Source organism: Somniosus microcephalus, chromosome 11 (genome assembly GCF_052327205.1).
Source record: "Somniosus microcephalus isolate GS21.2 chromosome 11, FLI_Smic_1.0, whole genome shotgun sequence".
Taxonomy (NCBI): Eukaryota; Metazoa; Chordata; class Chondrichthyes; order Squaliformes; family Somniosidae; genus Somniosus; species Somniosus microcephalus.
Window position 1 is genome coordinate 183,981,112 of NC_140997.1, and position 16,073 is coordinate 183,997,184.

General features: G+C 44.6%; 1 protein-coding gene across 8 annotated transcripts in view; it reads left to right on the forward strand.

Annotated features, from left to right (window-relative positions):
- The window catches only part of magi1b (membrane associated guanylate kinase, WW and PDZ domain containing 1b), a 532,630-nt gene extending 525,402 nt beyond the window's left edge, over positions 1–7,228 (forward strand). For 6 of the 8 annotated variants that reach the window (XM_086001484.1, XM_086001485.1, XM_086001488.1 and 3 more), the window contains one exon: positions 4,960–7,228. In XM_086001484.1, the coding sequence (XP_085857610.1) occupies positions 4,960–5,690 (731 nt within the window). In that variant the 3' untranslated portion in view covers positions 5,691–7,228. The remainder of the gene's footprint in view (positions 1–4,959) is intronic. The other 2 variants (XM_086001489.1, XM_086001492.1) reach the window with 1 other exon arrangement.
- Positions 7,229–16,073: the final 8,845 nt, after the last annotated feature.

Genomic DNA, 16,073 nt, shown 5'->3' on the forward strand with positions numbered 1-16,073 from the left:
TCTAATGTGGAATAAGTAATTGGTCATTGGCTAGCAGCAACTGTGATGGTATTGCTGCACTCTGGAACTAATCTCAGTTACACTACCAGATGGAGCATGGAAATGAGGCACTGCAATCTGCAGAGTTAAGGAGCATATAGTATATATATATATATTTGAATTCCTGACCTATTTCTGTCACTCTAATTGTGCCTCCTTCCAGTTAAGTGCAAAATGCCATTAGTAGTTGTCTGAAATAAATACAGATCCTTTGAGGCTCACTAATTCAACGAGATTCCCTTTATCCTCTCAAATATATAACTTTCTTGTATGTGTCTTTTTATAAATTAGACTAGTCTGTTAATTTCAGCAGGTTTTCGGTCTATTACCCGGTTTGTCTTGTACAGTGACTCTGCTGGCAGTGGCCTTTTACCTTATACACTCAGCACATTTATCATTCAGTGTGTTCCACCCTCCCAGTTGCAGGAGGATATATGGTAGAAAGTGGTCTGCAAGGGAATAAAAATAGATGAAAATAAATCTAAAGAAAAAAAAGATTCTATTTGCTGTTTAAAGGATTACAAAGCTGTCGTATTGGAGTTTGCAGCATGCTGTATTTGAGTACAATTCAGCACAGGCCATCATGGAACCAGCATGTGTGATGAAAGTAGGAGTATGCTACAATGCAGTAAGTTTTGTCAGCCAAAGTTATGAAATAAACAGAGTAAAACTGATGTTGATAAATAGTTTTAGCTTTGCTCGCAGGTTATATAATCGCTTCAACCCACAGAGTTTACTGCATTGTAATCTGCTCCTATATTTATCACACATGCAGGTTCCAATATGGCCAGTGCTAAATTGTAAACAGCTGTAACACCCTGCAAACTCCAGCACAAACCTCCCAATGTGTTACATACAAAAATAAAATTCCTAAACATTTTATGGCAAATCTGTAACTAAGATTGAAATAAACAGACCCTTACTAGTGTATCATGTGACTCAGACTGCAGTAATACTGCAACATGATGGAGTTTTATTTCACCGAATGTTCGAGTAATTCTCTGGGCTTGTATATTATAGACATAAAATAATATAACGGAATAAATGTTCTCTCACTGGGATCATTTTTGTGCGTGCGCAGAACTTAGCTTTGCTTGTACTTAAAACCAAGAACGAGGTATTTGTAACACCTGTCTGTGTGGAGTTTGCACATTCTCCCCGTGTTTGCGTGGGTTTCCTCCGGGTGCTCCGGTTTCCTCCCACAGTCCAAACATGTGCGGGTTAGGTTGATTGGCTATGATAAATTGACCCTTAGTGTTAGGGGGATTAAATACATGGGGTTACGGGGATAGGGTGGGATATGTGTTGGTGTAGGGGTTACGGGGATCGGGTGGGATATGTGTCGGTGCAGGCTCGATGGGCTGAAATGGCCTCTATCTGCACTGTGGGGTTTCTGTGATTCTGTGACCACTGTTGTATTTTTTTTAAACAATCTAACATTTGGTCAATTCTAGCTAAATTTAATCGGGAATATCCACCTGATTTATATAATTCAGTTGTGTTTGTAACAGGACCTAAGCTTGTCATGTGCCATCATTTTACATAATCTGCGACGAACTTGTGGAACAAAAAATAAATTTTTCCTACAATTTTTGAAAACCGTTCCCCACATTTTAAGTATAAATTGATAAATAATGTAGCTGCGACAATCCTGATTGAAATGTATGTTATACATATTTCCCAATTTAGATATTTACAATCTTTATATTTCTGCTTCAAATATTAGTATACGGTGGAAGAGTGAATGAGCCATGCAGTGGGGCGGTTTGGATATGTTTGATATATGTGTCTACTTAATGATATGAACAGTCCACAATGTTCTTCCAGATTATGTTGAAAGTCTGAAGAATGGTTGGAAGTGGCTTTCATTCAACTCATGATGAAACTAACATTGAATGTTTCCATCATAAACATCCCTGAAAATCTGTCAACCATCTGTTTAATCGAATCTGAGTGTAACCCTTTCACTTCACCCAAAAATAATCGGCTCTTCAAACAGCTGTCTGCCCCAGCAAAACTGTAGTTGGTGAGGACAAAGAGTTATCAAAATGTTCAAAACTGAACTTTGACCCGCTGATGTAAATTGCACATATGCTATTCTAAGAGAGTATCCTTTACATCCTTATAAAGTTTAAATGAATATGTGCAATGCTTATTGTTTAGGCAGGATTGTGTAAAATGATGGCACGCCACCACCTCAGATCCTGTTAAAATTACTTCATTGAGTAAACATATTGTTCTTGTGTAATATTCACACAATATCATACATACCATTGTTCTTTTATTTGCACTTGTAGCACCATAACACAGAAAGGGAAGAGTTCCATGTCACCTTTCCTTCCATTTGTAGAGTTGCAGACATGACCTTTCACCTGGTAGTTGCTATGTTGTGGGACTTGTTTTACATTTTAAACATAATTGTGTTGAATGCATACTGCCTCTGGCATTCGTGGAAAGTAAGAAATTGATCAATATTTTTTCTAAACCAGTTTCCTGTATGGAATAGGAACAGCAGTGGAGTCCAGTACCAGTTGCCATTATTGTACATACTGCCCTTGACTGGTTTAAAAAAAAAAATCCACAAATCTGAAGGGAATTTTCAAATTGTCTGCTGCCATTCATGCAACTGAAAACCCAGTAAACTCACAGGGCTGTAACATGGTCAAGGAGTTCAGGCACACTAAATTGAGAGAGTGAAGCTCAAGTGGGTTTTTGAACGTCTATTGAACCCATGGTTTAGATAACAGACAGGAGGGTCTAATTTCAGAATGTGATTTAGAATGTATGCTAGTGTTTATATAGTAGAGTTTGTTCCACTATTTCTCTAATTGGTCCTTTTGTCAACTTATTTGTAGTTTTGTTACTATTCTGGCTTAAGCTAGAAGGTGAAGATCATGACGCATAATGTTAACACAAGTATTTAGTGTTCATAACATCTTACTACATGGTTACAGAAAAACTAACCGGTACTTGATTATATTGAAATATTTCTGCCAAATATATATTATAGAGGAGAGTGGATATCTCTAGGTGAATTATAAAATGGTTATCCAGTCAAGGATTTCAGATGTCACTAGACATGAGTTCAATTTGAGCAGTTCTTTTTTTGTCTGGACCGTAAGGTTGGGATACATTTTAAATTCACTTTACGTATGTTATAATTTATAGTACATGCCAAATATTGAGTTTTCATTTAAAATAGTTTCTTACTCTTGCTAATGATGTTTGAAGATGAAAGTAATGCCTCATGATATAGGTCAAAAAGCATTATTGATTTCATAATGGAGGACCTCGAGGTGTAATGGCTGACCTAATGTATTGCTATTTCCCCCCATCATGGCTTATCAGAAAATTCATTATCTGATATAAATTATGTAGAGGAGACTTATAATTGGGAATGTGCTACAAGGCAGCAACACATTGTAGGATTCCAATTACATCATAAACTGCAAGATCAAAGGTTGTGGTTTATTATGAACCCGAGATGCATTACTGCTTTAAAACATTAGTGCTTGACAGAAATTAGTATTGGAATTGATTAGTAAGTTCCTGGACAGCAAACACCTGTAACTGCACCACCCTGCCTCCATGTGGCATTCTATTTAAACAGGCTGAGAATTGATCATCCATCTGAGGCAAGTGAGCATCAAAGACAAACAGACAGATGATGCAAACTCAACTTTCCTGTTGGGAGTGCTTGATTGCCATCATTTCTGACTTTAAAAGGTTTACTTATTGGAAATTAATTAATTTTGTTGCTTAAAATAGCTATATGTCATTTGAGGATTTGCTTATGCCTGAGGTAAATGCTGCCATCGTACTGTAGGTGCAGATTTAGTGTTTTAGCAAATGTAAGTATTCAGTGACCATGACACTGACTATTGTTCCACTGGAAACATATTCATCAACAGGTTTTGTGTGTAACGTTCCACTTAGTTAACTGCACTTTGAAGTTGGGGTTCTACGTCGTAGAGAATCCAGGAGACACTAAATTCTCAGGGTCTGAGTAATTTAAAAATCAAGATAGGGTCAGTCTTTTACAAATGACTACTTAAATAAGGTTGCTGTGTAAATCAGTTGCAATCCATGGAAATGATGTAGGAATTCCAAACTTTTTTACATTACAAGTATCACATTCATAATAACATATACAGTAGTGTTAAAGTTTAAATTGAAAATGACTGTGCCAAAAGTAATTTTAATTGAGGCAGCCACTAAATCCTGTACAAAATCCTTTGTATGTATATAAGCTTAGATTATCATCGTCTTGAAATATCATGCTTGTGCAGTAGATCGTGCTCATTTGAGGTTAACGTTAAGATGCATTGCCCTTGAAATGACATTGTGGGATGTGCATTAATCTGAAATTCCTCTCTCTGCTACTTGAAAGTTTAACCCGTTTAAAATAAATGGGCTAACACTTTTACTAAGATAGTGGAGAGAGGAACTTAAGGTGAATGTGCTAAGCATCAACAGCCTAGTATCCCAATGTGTTATTTCAGGGCAAAATTGATAGAGCTTTAACCATCATCCATTTTGTGCTATGCTTGATGTGGAACTAGTTGATAACGCTGTGCAAAAAAAAAGTTCCTTTTAACCTATATTCTTCTACAATCTATGCAGCAATATTCTTTACGCTGATGAGCACATAATCCATTAAAATGATGAAATATTTACAACATTTAAATTATTAAATGACAAATTGGAGTTGAATTTAAGGTTATTTATTTAATATACCTACAGTTAATTAACAAGTGATTATTTACAATGAGAGGTCACACAAAATTCTTCTGGGGGAATAGTTTCAAGGATGTTAGTTGTAACAGAACAATTGAGGGAGTACGTTTTTAACATGGACCATGTTAAAAGGTTTTACTCTTCTCAATATTTGAACCAAATTATCTTTCTTTTATCTTTCAGACCCAAACAATGACAGGGGCAGTTCCACAACAGGTTCACAAAATGTACCGGAAGTGAAATACTTATCAGAAAGACGACCTCATCCATCACTGGAATCCAGTTATCCACCAGAAATTCACAAATCATCACAGCACAGGGAAAGGAGGATTAGTGAACAAGAAGAGCCAAAAGGCAGAAAAGAACACAGCAGACCAACCAATGAACACCACACTACGACCTGGAACGGTACTTCCAAAAGAAAAGAAAATGTACCCGGAAGGAGGAAGGACAGATCACCTGATAGGAAACAACGTCAAGAAAGGAAGGCAGAGAATGGATACCATCAAAGATCTCCTGAAAGAGGTAGGGAAATATCAAGGATGACAGGTCAAAATATGGAACGGAATGAAAGATCTCTTGGCAGATACAAGGAGGGACCATCTGAAAGGAGAAAAAGGTCACCCGATGGGAGATGGGAAGATTTACCTGATAGGAGGAGAGAAAGGTCACCTTACAGAAAGAAAGAAATGGCAGTTGAAAGAAGAAGAGAGCGGTCACCTGATAGAAGGAGACACAGGTCACTAGACACAAAAAGAGACAGATCACCTGAAAAAAGAAGCAAAGGTGATGAAAGATCGAGGCACAGGGATGAACATAATGCGGAGAAAAATGAATTTACCAGAAGTTCTAGGCAATCCCCGCAGCCTAGAAGGAAGGCTGTTAGAGAATGCAGCACTGATCTCAGCATCTGAATGAAGGATTATGCACTGGACAAGTCAAGTTCTGTGTAAAAAAGACAACATAGGTTCTCTGAAAAGACCCCAAAGTTGATCAGAGTTTGTCAGCTTGAAAAGACTTGAGGCCTACTGATGTAAAAAAAAAAATACAGAATACAAACAAAAATGACACTGTACATATGTCAGGAAAATGTTAACAGTAAAATGTGCCTGACCCAACACAAGCTAGGGATCGCTCAAAAGGAAAATAGTATTGAAATTACATGTCAAATGTAAGCCTTAATTGTATTATTGATTTTAGATAACTTGCCAGATATTTTGTTAGTTCTTGGGGTGTCTCCAACATACTAATGAAACAAGACGACATTAGCACAAAATAATTGCACTTTGTCGAAACACTATGCCGTTTTAATACTAAGTATTTTTCTACATCACACAAAAAGTTTGGAGGCTTTCCAAAACATCTAAAAATTGATGGGTATGGTATTTAAACTGGTGAGTTGCTGACCAGATAACCTAAAAGAGCAAGCTTCTAAACTGGAGTAATAAGACTCATGATGCTGATATACTTATCAAGGAGAGAGTATGTTTAGACCAATAGAAAAATGGCTAAAAAGATTGTGCAGACTTTAGCATCAATTGTAAACAGGTGGTTTATTCAAAATTAGAAGTGGAATAATAATGTAGGTTCATTTGATAATTTCTAAGCCAATTGCAAAAGGGGACTGTGTGGTGAAGGTCTGCTGTGGCACTGCTTGAAAAATGAGAGGAGAAACTGCCTAGTTGAGCCATGAAGATGCTCTTCATTACTGTTGAACCACTAAGTGAACTGCTTTCAGTGCTTCAGTGTCTATATGTATACTGTTCACATTTCCATTACAACACTAAGTAAGCATTGCAAGTTTTATCACTGTTGTTGCCATGGTACTGTACAAATGTATAACTAACCATCTTGTGTACAAAGTTTAAATTGTAATTAATAGAGCCTGTTGGAAAATGTTGCCTTTCTTGTAAAAAGAGTATAACTATGGCAAAACTAGTTGTGAGGAATGTGATCGTGTTTATATTTCGGAAATGGAACAAACTGATTTATGGGACATATTTTAAAGTAAAATGATTCAGGTATATAAAACTGTTTTCAAAAGGAATACTATATCAGTAATTATTAAGTTTTTGTTGGTTTTGAAATTCTATTTCTTGATGGTGAACTTGCCTGTATATTATAAAACACTTGTATGCAGTGTGTGTTCTTTAAGCATTAATTCTTGCAATGTGCTATAGACCTAATGTTCTGCTATGTAGATTGAAAGCAATATATGGGCAAATCTTTTTATAAAACACTATGCATATATAAATACTACATTGTTCGTAGCTTGACCCATGTGGCTATATACATAGCTTTAGTATAGTAAAGTATAGTAAGTAGATGTTAATATATCCGTATAGCTTCTTTCCCCCCCCCCCCCGAAACAGATCACAATGTATATGTAGCTACAAAAAGAAGTCTGTGAATGCTATTTTTATTATCAAATAAAATTTTCCATACAAATTCATCAGTTTAGTGTTAGTGAGTGTCATAAAGGGTCTGTCCTGTTTTCTACTATTTGACTGTCTTCCAGGCTATATTTTTGTAAAATGCTCAAAAAATGATTTATTGATGTTTTATGTTCCACTGTTTCCTCAGTCTACATTGTTTCATTATGTACACCTCAGATCAGATACTCTAGAGATAAATGATTGAAGGGGTAAAGTTGCAATAGATTATTGGCATTAAATAGATCCTTAAAGGTGGGCCTGACCAAACTTTGTCTCTGTTTCAGTCTCAAAATATGTTAACTTACATTAGGAATGTGGAAAATGTGCTGCAGGTTACCAATAATGGATTTTTAATGTTGGTTTCACAGAAGGAAGAAACCATTTGCACAGTCATCCTGCATGATACAGATTTGATGGCAACTCCTATAGATATAAATGTGAATGCTTACAGTGACAGTAATTGTAATTATAGACCTCATTTGGTATACAGTTGTTCACTGATACAATCCATGCATGTTTTCCTGGTCTAAAATAGGCTGTTTTCCCACAGAGTCAGAGATCTCTACTGTTGTCTCCGTGGTTTGAATTTTCTTTCACAATTTTGGAAATTTCCACTAATAACATGGGAACATTGTTAAAGAATTTACAAGAGCCACATGATTATTAATTGAACACAAATCCACGATCTCGGAGTATAATAAAAAAAAAAGTTGAGAACAAATAAACCAGTTAAGGAGTTTGGAATTATTTTCTTGGATTGTGAATAAATGTACCAATAGTTCCAAAATGCAATGTGCCAGCATAAGATCTATTATTAATATTATAAATAATATTTCAAGTTTTTCCCCTGTTGAAAGGCTGCTCATTAACTGAAAGATCTACACTACAGGAACAATGTTGACAGAGGTAATATATATATATTAATTGTATATATGGACAAGTCTGAAATTTAAACGGCATTTCATCAGTGCTGTTTTCAATGTGTGAAAATTAACACCCAACGTTCATACTGTACAATCTCGTATAAATTCCATGAACGACATAATTTATTGACAAATGTAAACCACAGTCAGTGAGGCTATCTTCTAAAATGCCACATCAGAATATCAAAACATGGTAGCTAAAAGACAATGGGCTAGATTTTCAGTATAGACAGTTTTGGGGCGCTAACCTTAGCGCCCGCCCGAAGTTAGCGCCCGCCCCAAAGTAGCGCCCCGTTGCCGGAAATTCAGTGGCTTCGCCCTAAGAGAGTGGTGGAGCGCTAAAAGAGGCGTTCCACTCCTACCTTTCGGCGCTAAGCCGGCGGTCCAGAGGGATAGCGCCCAGGCGGGGCGCAGCGCGGGTGCGGTCATTTTTGCACTGACAGCAGACCCCGTGGTGCCGACCAGCTCTTAAAGGGGGAAGGGACGAATTGGTCTGCTGCCACGCCCTGCACACTGAAGCCTTGCAAAGAGGCCTCAACACTGCTGCTCAGCCCCAGGGAGTCATGGCAACGCCAGAGAAGGCCCGTCAGCGTGCCCTGCGCTTCTCAGAGGGTGATCTGGACATAATGGTCACAGCTCTGGAGGTGAGGCGCAAGATCTTGTTTCCAGAGAGTGGGAGGAATCCAACCCACCATGACTACACCAAAGCCTGGAAGCAGATCGCCCAGAGGGTGACGTTCACCGGCGAGGCCCCCAGGACCCACAAACAATGCCGTAAAAAATACAACGATCTGACCAGGATTGTGAAGGTGAGTAGCCTTTCCAGTCTCCTCCTCATTCTTGCATGTACACCTGACATGATGGGCAAAGGGGGCTGAAAGTCCTATTGGCCAGCCCTCAGCCAGCAGCATTGGGACAGTCATGAGCATCAAATGGCCATTCGGCACTCTACACTTTGGCCAAGCTATTCCACCATGGGAGGCAGTGCACACTACATCAGGGCTTCACTCTGTCCAAGCTATTCCACCATGGGAGGCAGTGCACACTACATCAGGGCTTCACTCTGTCCAAGCTATTCCACCATGGGAGGCAGTGCACACTACATCAGGGCTTCACTGCGCACTTACAGCCCGTCCTTTCTCTTGCAGGCTAAAGTAGCGTTTAATCGCCAGGCCCGTGCCAGGGGTGGCCGCGCCAAGCTGCAGAAGCTCACTCGGCTGGAGGAGCGCGTGTGTGTGCTCATGGGAGCCCGTGTGATTGTCCCCACAGCGTGCGGTGTATCCGACCCTCCACTGCCCGGCAATGGTAAGGACCTCGCCTTTTGGCCCTCTCGCGTCGCACTGGCCCATCCGACCTACCTCCTTTGCCACTGTCCCACCAATGCGCTGAATCCCACCAGTCCTAACTCCCTCGCTGACGCTGTCTCCTCACTCTGAAGCTACTCTTGTGCATTCCTGCTTTCAGCTGGTGACGACCAGGACCCTGAAGCTGCCAGTGACAGCACCTCCGACCAGGAGGAGGAGGAGGAGCAAGCCGGACCTTCGGGGGAACAGTCACGTCCCGCAGGAGAGGAGGAAATGCTTGACACCTCCTCACTGGACGAGTGCCTGGAGGAACTGTCGCAGGGCAATGCAGCTTCTGGGACCAGTGGCGTCCAGCCACCCAGCAGCCGTGCGCGTGGCCCGCGGCCTTCCCCCCAAAGGGGGGAAAGATCAGAGGGGAGTGCTGCTGCTCGGCACACTCGCCGTCACCAACGCGGCAAGGGTCCCCTAGTTCGGCCCCCTCCTCCCCAGCGGGAGAGTCGCGACTCCAGTCCGGACACCTTCACTTCGGAGGAGGTGCGGAAGCTGGATAAGATGGCCGACGACTCGGACCGGCGACACACGGAGCTCATGAGCGTGGTGGGGCGCATGCCTGAGGCCATCGAGTCGCTGGCGACCAGTGTGCACGAGTTCGAGGCAGCAACTGCTGCGAGTGGCCGCATGCTGACTGATGCCGTCAAGACCCTGGCGGATGTGATGCACGCGCACACCAGGACCACAGGGGCACTCACTGCTGCCACACGCGCTGTCTCAGGCAGGCATCGCCAGGGCAGCCGCCGCGCTGGACCATCCCAGCAAGCCGCCCGTCGGCTGATTGCTGCGGATCCTGCAGTGCGGGCCCGGCCGAGTGCCACCGTGCCACAGCACCAGCCAGCGCATCCCAGACGCCAGCTGGCCCACATTGCGCCATCTGTCGCCGCCATTCCCCCACTGGGGCGTCAAGGGCAAGCGGCTGCAGCTGATGGTGGCCAGGCTCAGGTGCGCCACTCAGCAGACGGCCCCTCGAGGCCCAAACGCCATGTAGGCCGCCCCCCAGCGGCATCTGGCGGAAGGGCATCTGAGCCTCAGGCGCCTTCCCCCAGCCTCGCAGCAGCCACTGGGCAGAGCTTGCGAAGGAGCAGCAGGCAGGGCAGGGGAGGCAAAATGCTGGCCAAGGTCTCGCCCTCGCGGGCCACTCAGTAGAGGGTGTGGGCAGCTTTCCTTTAATATGGCGGTGGCCATCTTTATTTTGCCCATGGTTGTGCTTTTGGAGGGCTTATTTTTTGCGTTAGGCCGACGTTGAGGCCCGGTTTGAATAAAGGTGGAGTGGCTCCTCCCCAGTTTGTGGGAGTGAGTCGTTTGTTGGGCTTTTTGTGGGGCCCGTTTATTGTTTTTGGGGATTCATGTGGGAAGGGCTTTTCATTTTTGTGCAATAAAAAATTATCTTTATTCATGCAGTCTCCATGGTTGTTCTTCTTAGTGTTTGTTGGCTTCGCCGGCTGAGGGCTTGCGGAGCTGCTGCATTCATCTTCCCTCATGGCCCCTGGCCATTCCCTGACAGGGGGCTTAGAAGTACCGTGTAATAAGGTGGCGTCGTGCGGCCCTTGGCCCTGGTCGCTCCCTCCTGGGAACGTACTCCTGCTCCTCCTCCTCCTCCTCCTCCTCATGCTCCTCCTGCTCCTCCTCCTGAGGTGCTGGTCCAACGTCAGGTGGCAGTGCCTGAGTCCTGCGGATAGCCAGGTTGTGTAGCATGCAGCAAACCACCACAAATTGGGAGACCCGGTCCGGCGAATACTGGAGAGCTCCTCCGGAGCGATCAAGGCAGCGGAACCGCTGCTTGAGGACCCCAATAGTTAGCTCGATGATGTTGCGGGTGGTTTGATGGCTCTCGTTGTAGGCCTCTTCAGCAGCGGTCCTGGGCGCGCGGAGCGGGGTCATGAGCCAGGTGCACAAAGGATAGCCTTTGTCCCCGATGAGCCATCCTCTTGGGGGAGGCTGTGCCTGGAACATGTCATGCACAGTACTCTGCCGCAGGATAAAGGCATCGTGGATGCTGCCTGGGAAGCTGGCATTGACTGCCATGATGCGCTGCTTGTGGTCACATACCAGCTGCACATTCAGAGAATGGTAGCCCTTCCTGTTGCGATACTGCTCGCCATGCTCCAGAGGGGCCTGCAAAGCCACATGCGTACAGTCAATGGCGCCCTGCACCAAGGGGAATTCCCCGAGTCTGGCAAATCCCAATGCGCGCTGATGCTGGCTCTCGAGGGCCATGGGGAAGGAGATGAATTGGCTTCTCCTTCTGAACAGTGCTTCGGTCACGTGGCGGATGCAGCGATGCGCGCCATACTGGGAGATGTTTGCTATGTCCCCAGCAGCGTATTGGAAGGAGCCGGTGGCATAGAAGTTCAATGCCACCGTCACCTTCACTTCCACCGACAGAGACGTCCTGCACCTGAGCTTTGGCCGCAGATCTCGGCGAAGCAGGTGGCAGATCTCTGCAATCACCTCCTTTCGGAATCGGAGCCTTCTAACACATCGCGCGGCACTCATGTTTAGGTAGGAGCGCTGCTGGCGGTATAGCCTGACTGGGTAAGGCCTACGTGGCCGACGCCTGTAGCCCCCTCTGCCTCTAGCCAGGGCTGCCCCTCTCACAATGCGTCTGCGAGCCCTACGGACATGGCGCTGCAGCTGCGCGTTGGCACCCCATGCAGCCCCCATCAAATCCTGGCAAACAGTCTAATTTCCAAATGGCCACTTGCAGCGCTATTGCCCGAGTCCAAAAATACCTGGCTCTTGCTGCTTGAAACCAGTTAGCTATCCTCCTTGTTGTGTCTCCAGAAATGCGTTGCACAAGACTGTTTTCTGAAAAAAGGATGGCCTTTATACTGGAGAGGACGTTCCCTTTAATTAGCGCCCCCCGGGGCCCGCGCTGGTTGTGTTGCGTTCCTTTTTCCAAACGCTCCGGCTGCCCGCCGCACAATGGGGCGGTCCGACTGAAGTTTGCAATCGGGGCGGCCAAAGGGCGTTGCACGAGGATGTGACATCATTTTCAGCGCGCGCATCCGGGCGGGCGCTAAACTTTGCGCCGGCGCTAACGGGCAACTTAATTTGGGGCGGGGCGCAAACTGCGCTGCGCCCGGGCGCTACACGCATAGCGCCCGGAAATCACTTCTCTTAAGGCGCTAACTGCTGGCGCAAGCGACTGAAAATCTAGCCCAATATTCATTAACCTTTAGTTTTGAAAGCAAGAGCACTAGATTTTATTTTTGCAGTGTGCATTGACAGTAACAAGAGATGCACCACACGCTGACGATATTTGCTTAAATATACTTCCCGCATGTTTTCATCTGGCCATCATTAATTTGCTGCAATGTTTGGAGGAGTGGCCACATACAGCACCTGTAGTTACAAATGACCACCCCCTGGCTGAGAATCATTGTGAAAAATAAGAAGCCAATCTGCAAATGGTATTGCTGTCATTCAGAAGGCTTCTTTACAGGGACTTGTTTTCTTTTTTGTTGCAATTCCTTTTGTGAGCACCTTGAATGATAATGAAGTGCCTCCCCTGTACCGCCACAAGATAATATAAATATAAATGGCTTGATACCTCACATTCAAGTGGATTTGCTTTGCCTCTGTGGAAATTCCATCCCATAACAATGGGGCAATGGGAAATTAAAATATATTGCTGTTTTGTAACCTGTGAGCTTATGTTATTACCACAAACTGTGATTTTAACACTAACTAGCAATTGCACAATTAGAATTAAATCTGTCCCTAGTGTTTAATATTCCTAAAGTTTAAGATTCTATAGGAGCTACATACTCACAGATGAAGATGCAAATGTGCCTGAAGTTATTTCACCGGGATCAGCCCATGATTCACCTAATAATGCAACTATAATCCCGTTCTGTGTATTGCTACAGAACACATTCTGTGATTAACTGCAGCTAGTTGTTAATTTAACTGATGTATCCGTATCTCCTATAATTAAACTAATTATATAGACAGCTGCATGCAGTGAAATGAGGTCACTGAGCTGTAGAATCAATACATAGAATTTTACAGCACAGAAACCGGCCATTCGGCCCAACAGATCGGTGCCAATGTTTATGCTCCACACGAGCCTCCTCCCACCTTACTTCATCTAACTCTAGCAATATATCCTTCTATATCTTTCTCCCTCATGTACTTATCAAGCTTCCCCTGAATGCACCTATGACAATTAGGGTTCCCAGCCCTCCCACTTTGGGAGGGAGAGAGAGGGAAACATAAACTGGGGGAGGGAGGGAGAGACAGAAACACAAACTGGGGAGGGAGAGAGACAGAAACACAAACTGGGGAGGGGGAGAGAGACAGAAGCACAAACTGGGGAGGGAGAGAGACAGAAGCACAAACTGGGGAGGGGGAGAGAGACAGAAGCACAAACTGGGGAGGGGGAGAGAGACAGAAGCACAAACTGGGGAGGGAGAGAGACAGAAGCACAAACTGGGGAGGGGGAGAGACAGAAGCACAAACTGGGGAGGGAGAGAGAGAGACAGAAACACAAACTGGGGAGGGGGAGAGAGACAAACACAAACTGGGGAGGGAGAGAGACAAACAAACTGGGGGAGGGAGGGAGAGAGAAACACAAATTTGGGGAGGGAGGGAGAGAGAAACACAAACCGGGGGACAAGGGAGAGAGATGCACAAACCGGGGGACGAGGGAGAGAGACGCACAAACTGGGGGACGAGGGAGAGAGACGCACAAACCGGGGGAGGGAGGGAGAAAAACACAAACAGGGAGGGAGAAAAACACAAACAGGGAGGGAGAGAGGAACACAAACTGGGGGAGGGAGGGAGAGAGAAACACAAACTGGGGGAGGGGGAGAGAAACACAAACTGGGGGAGGGAGAGAGAAACACAAACCGGGGGACGAGGGAGAGAGATGCACAAACCGGGGGACGAGGGAGAGAGACGCACAAACCAGGGGACGAGGGAGAGCGAAACACAAACCGGGGGAGGGAGGGAGAAAAACACAAACTGAGGGAGGGAGAGAGAAACACAAACTGGGGGAGGGAGGGAGAGAGAAACACAAACTGGGGGAGGGAGGGAGAGAGAAACACAAACTGGGGGAGGGAGGGAGAGAGAAACACAAACTGGGGGAGGGAGGGAGAGAGAAACACAAACTGGGGGAGGGAGGGAGAGAGAAACACAAACTGGGGGAGGGAGAGAGAGAGGAACACAAACTGAGGGAGGGAGAGAGAAACACAAACTGGAGGGGAGGGAGGGAAACACAAATTGAGGGAGGGAGATAGAAACACAAACTGGGGGAGGAGGGAGAGAGAAATGCAAACTGGGGAGTTGGAGCGAGAGAGAAACAATCTGGAGGGAGGGAGAATTCATGTCGGCCTGCGCTATTATATACTATCACAGAATCACAGAAACCCCACAGTGCAGATAGAGGCCATTTCGGCCCATCGAGCCTGCACCGACACATATTCCACCCGATCCCCGTAACCCCACATATTTTAATCCCCCTAACACTAAGGGTCAATTTATCATAGCCAATCAACTTAACCCGCACATCTTTGGACTGTGGGAGGAAACCGGAGCACCCGGAGAAAACCCACGCAAACACGGGGAGAATGTGCAAACTCCACACAGACAGTCGCCCGAGGCCGGATTCGAACCCGGGTCCCTGGCGCTGTGAGGCAACAGTGCTAACCACTATGTTTTATTAAGAGTCAGGCAGCTTTGGTGCTACTCCCTGAGAACTGAACCTCACCTCCCTCAAGCTGAACTTCAGGGGCGGGGTGTGGGAGTCAGTGAATTTAATTGGATTTGGTTTTATTTATTTTTATATCTTACTGTGTATTGTAAAATTTCATAACATTATTCAAAAGCTTTAGTTAGAAGTTACTTATATCGATGATTTTGTTGAATCAGTGGTATTTACTTAGTGTTTCTCATTGCAGTCTATTGCAGAAACATCACAGAAGTAGTTTTTATTGAAACATTATTTATCCTTAAATCTTTCTATTTTGTGTTCTTTGATTTCTAAATTATGTTATTCATCTCACTATAAAACAAAAAGTCAAATATTTTATTTGGGGCTTGGTGAGGCTATGACACTCAACTAATGTAAATGCAATAACATTTGCTAACAGTGGGCAGGTGTCATGTGATCGGGTGTCGTGATCAAATGTCACATGATCAAATCTCCAGGAATACGTCAAACCAGAGTTGGCAACCCTGATGATAATACGAATCACCTTTCTATGTATGGGTAGATTTTAACTTTCATGAGGCCAACTAGCGCAGTACGTCAGCTGGCCACCCATTCAGGCGGCAAGAAGCCGCACACAATTTTGAGGCTCGGGCCTCATGTGAATCTAAGTGGCGAGCTGTGGATCCCTAATGGGTATTCATTCCATGGCCACAGGAATGTCGGCAGGCTTGGACGCTGGCAGCAGCTGCAGGTATATCCTGGGCGAGGAGGGGAAAGTGAGACTGAGAGGGCGTGCCAAGGCCGTGGTATTTTTGTGTGGCCTGTCGGAGCACTCTTGCTCCTCCTCCTCCTAGTCGCACAAATATAATTTCAAACTTACCTTTCCAGGGCCTCTTCAGCTCTATCGGCAATGAAACTAGTCAGA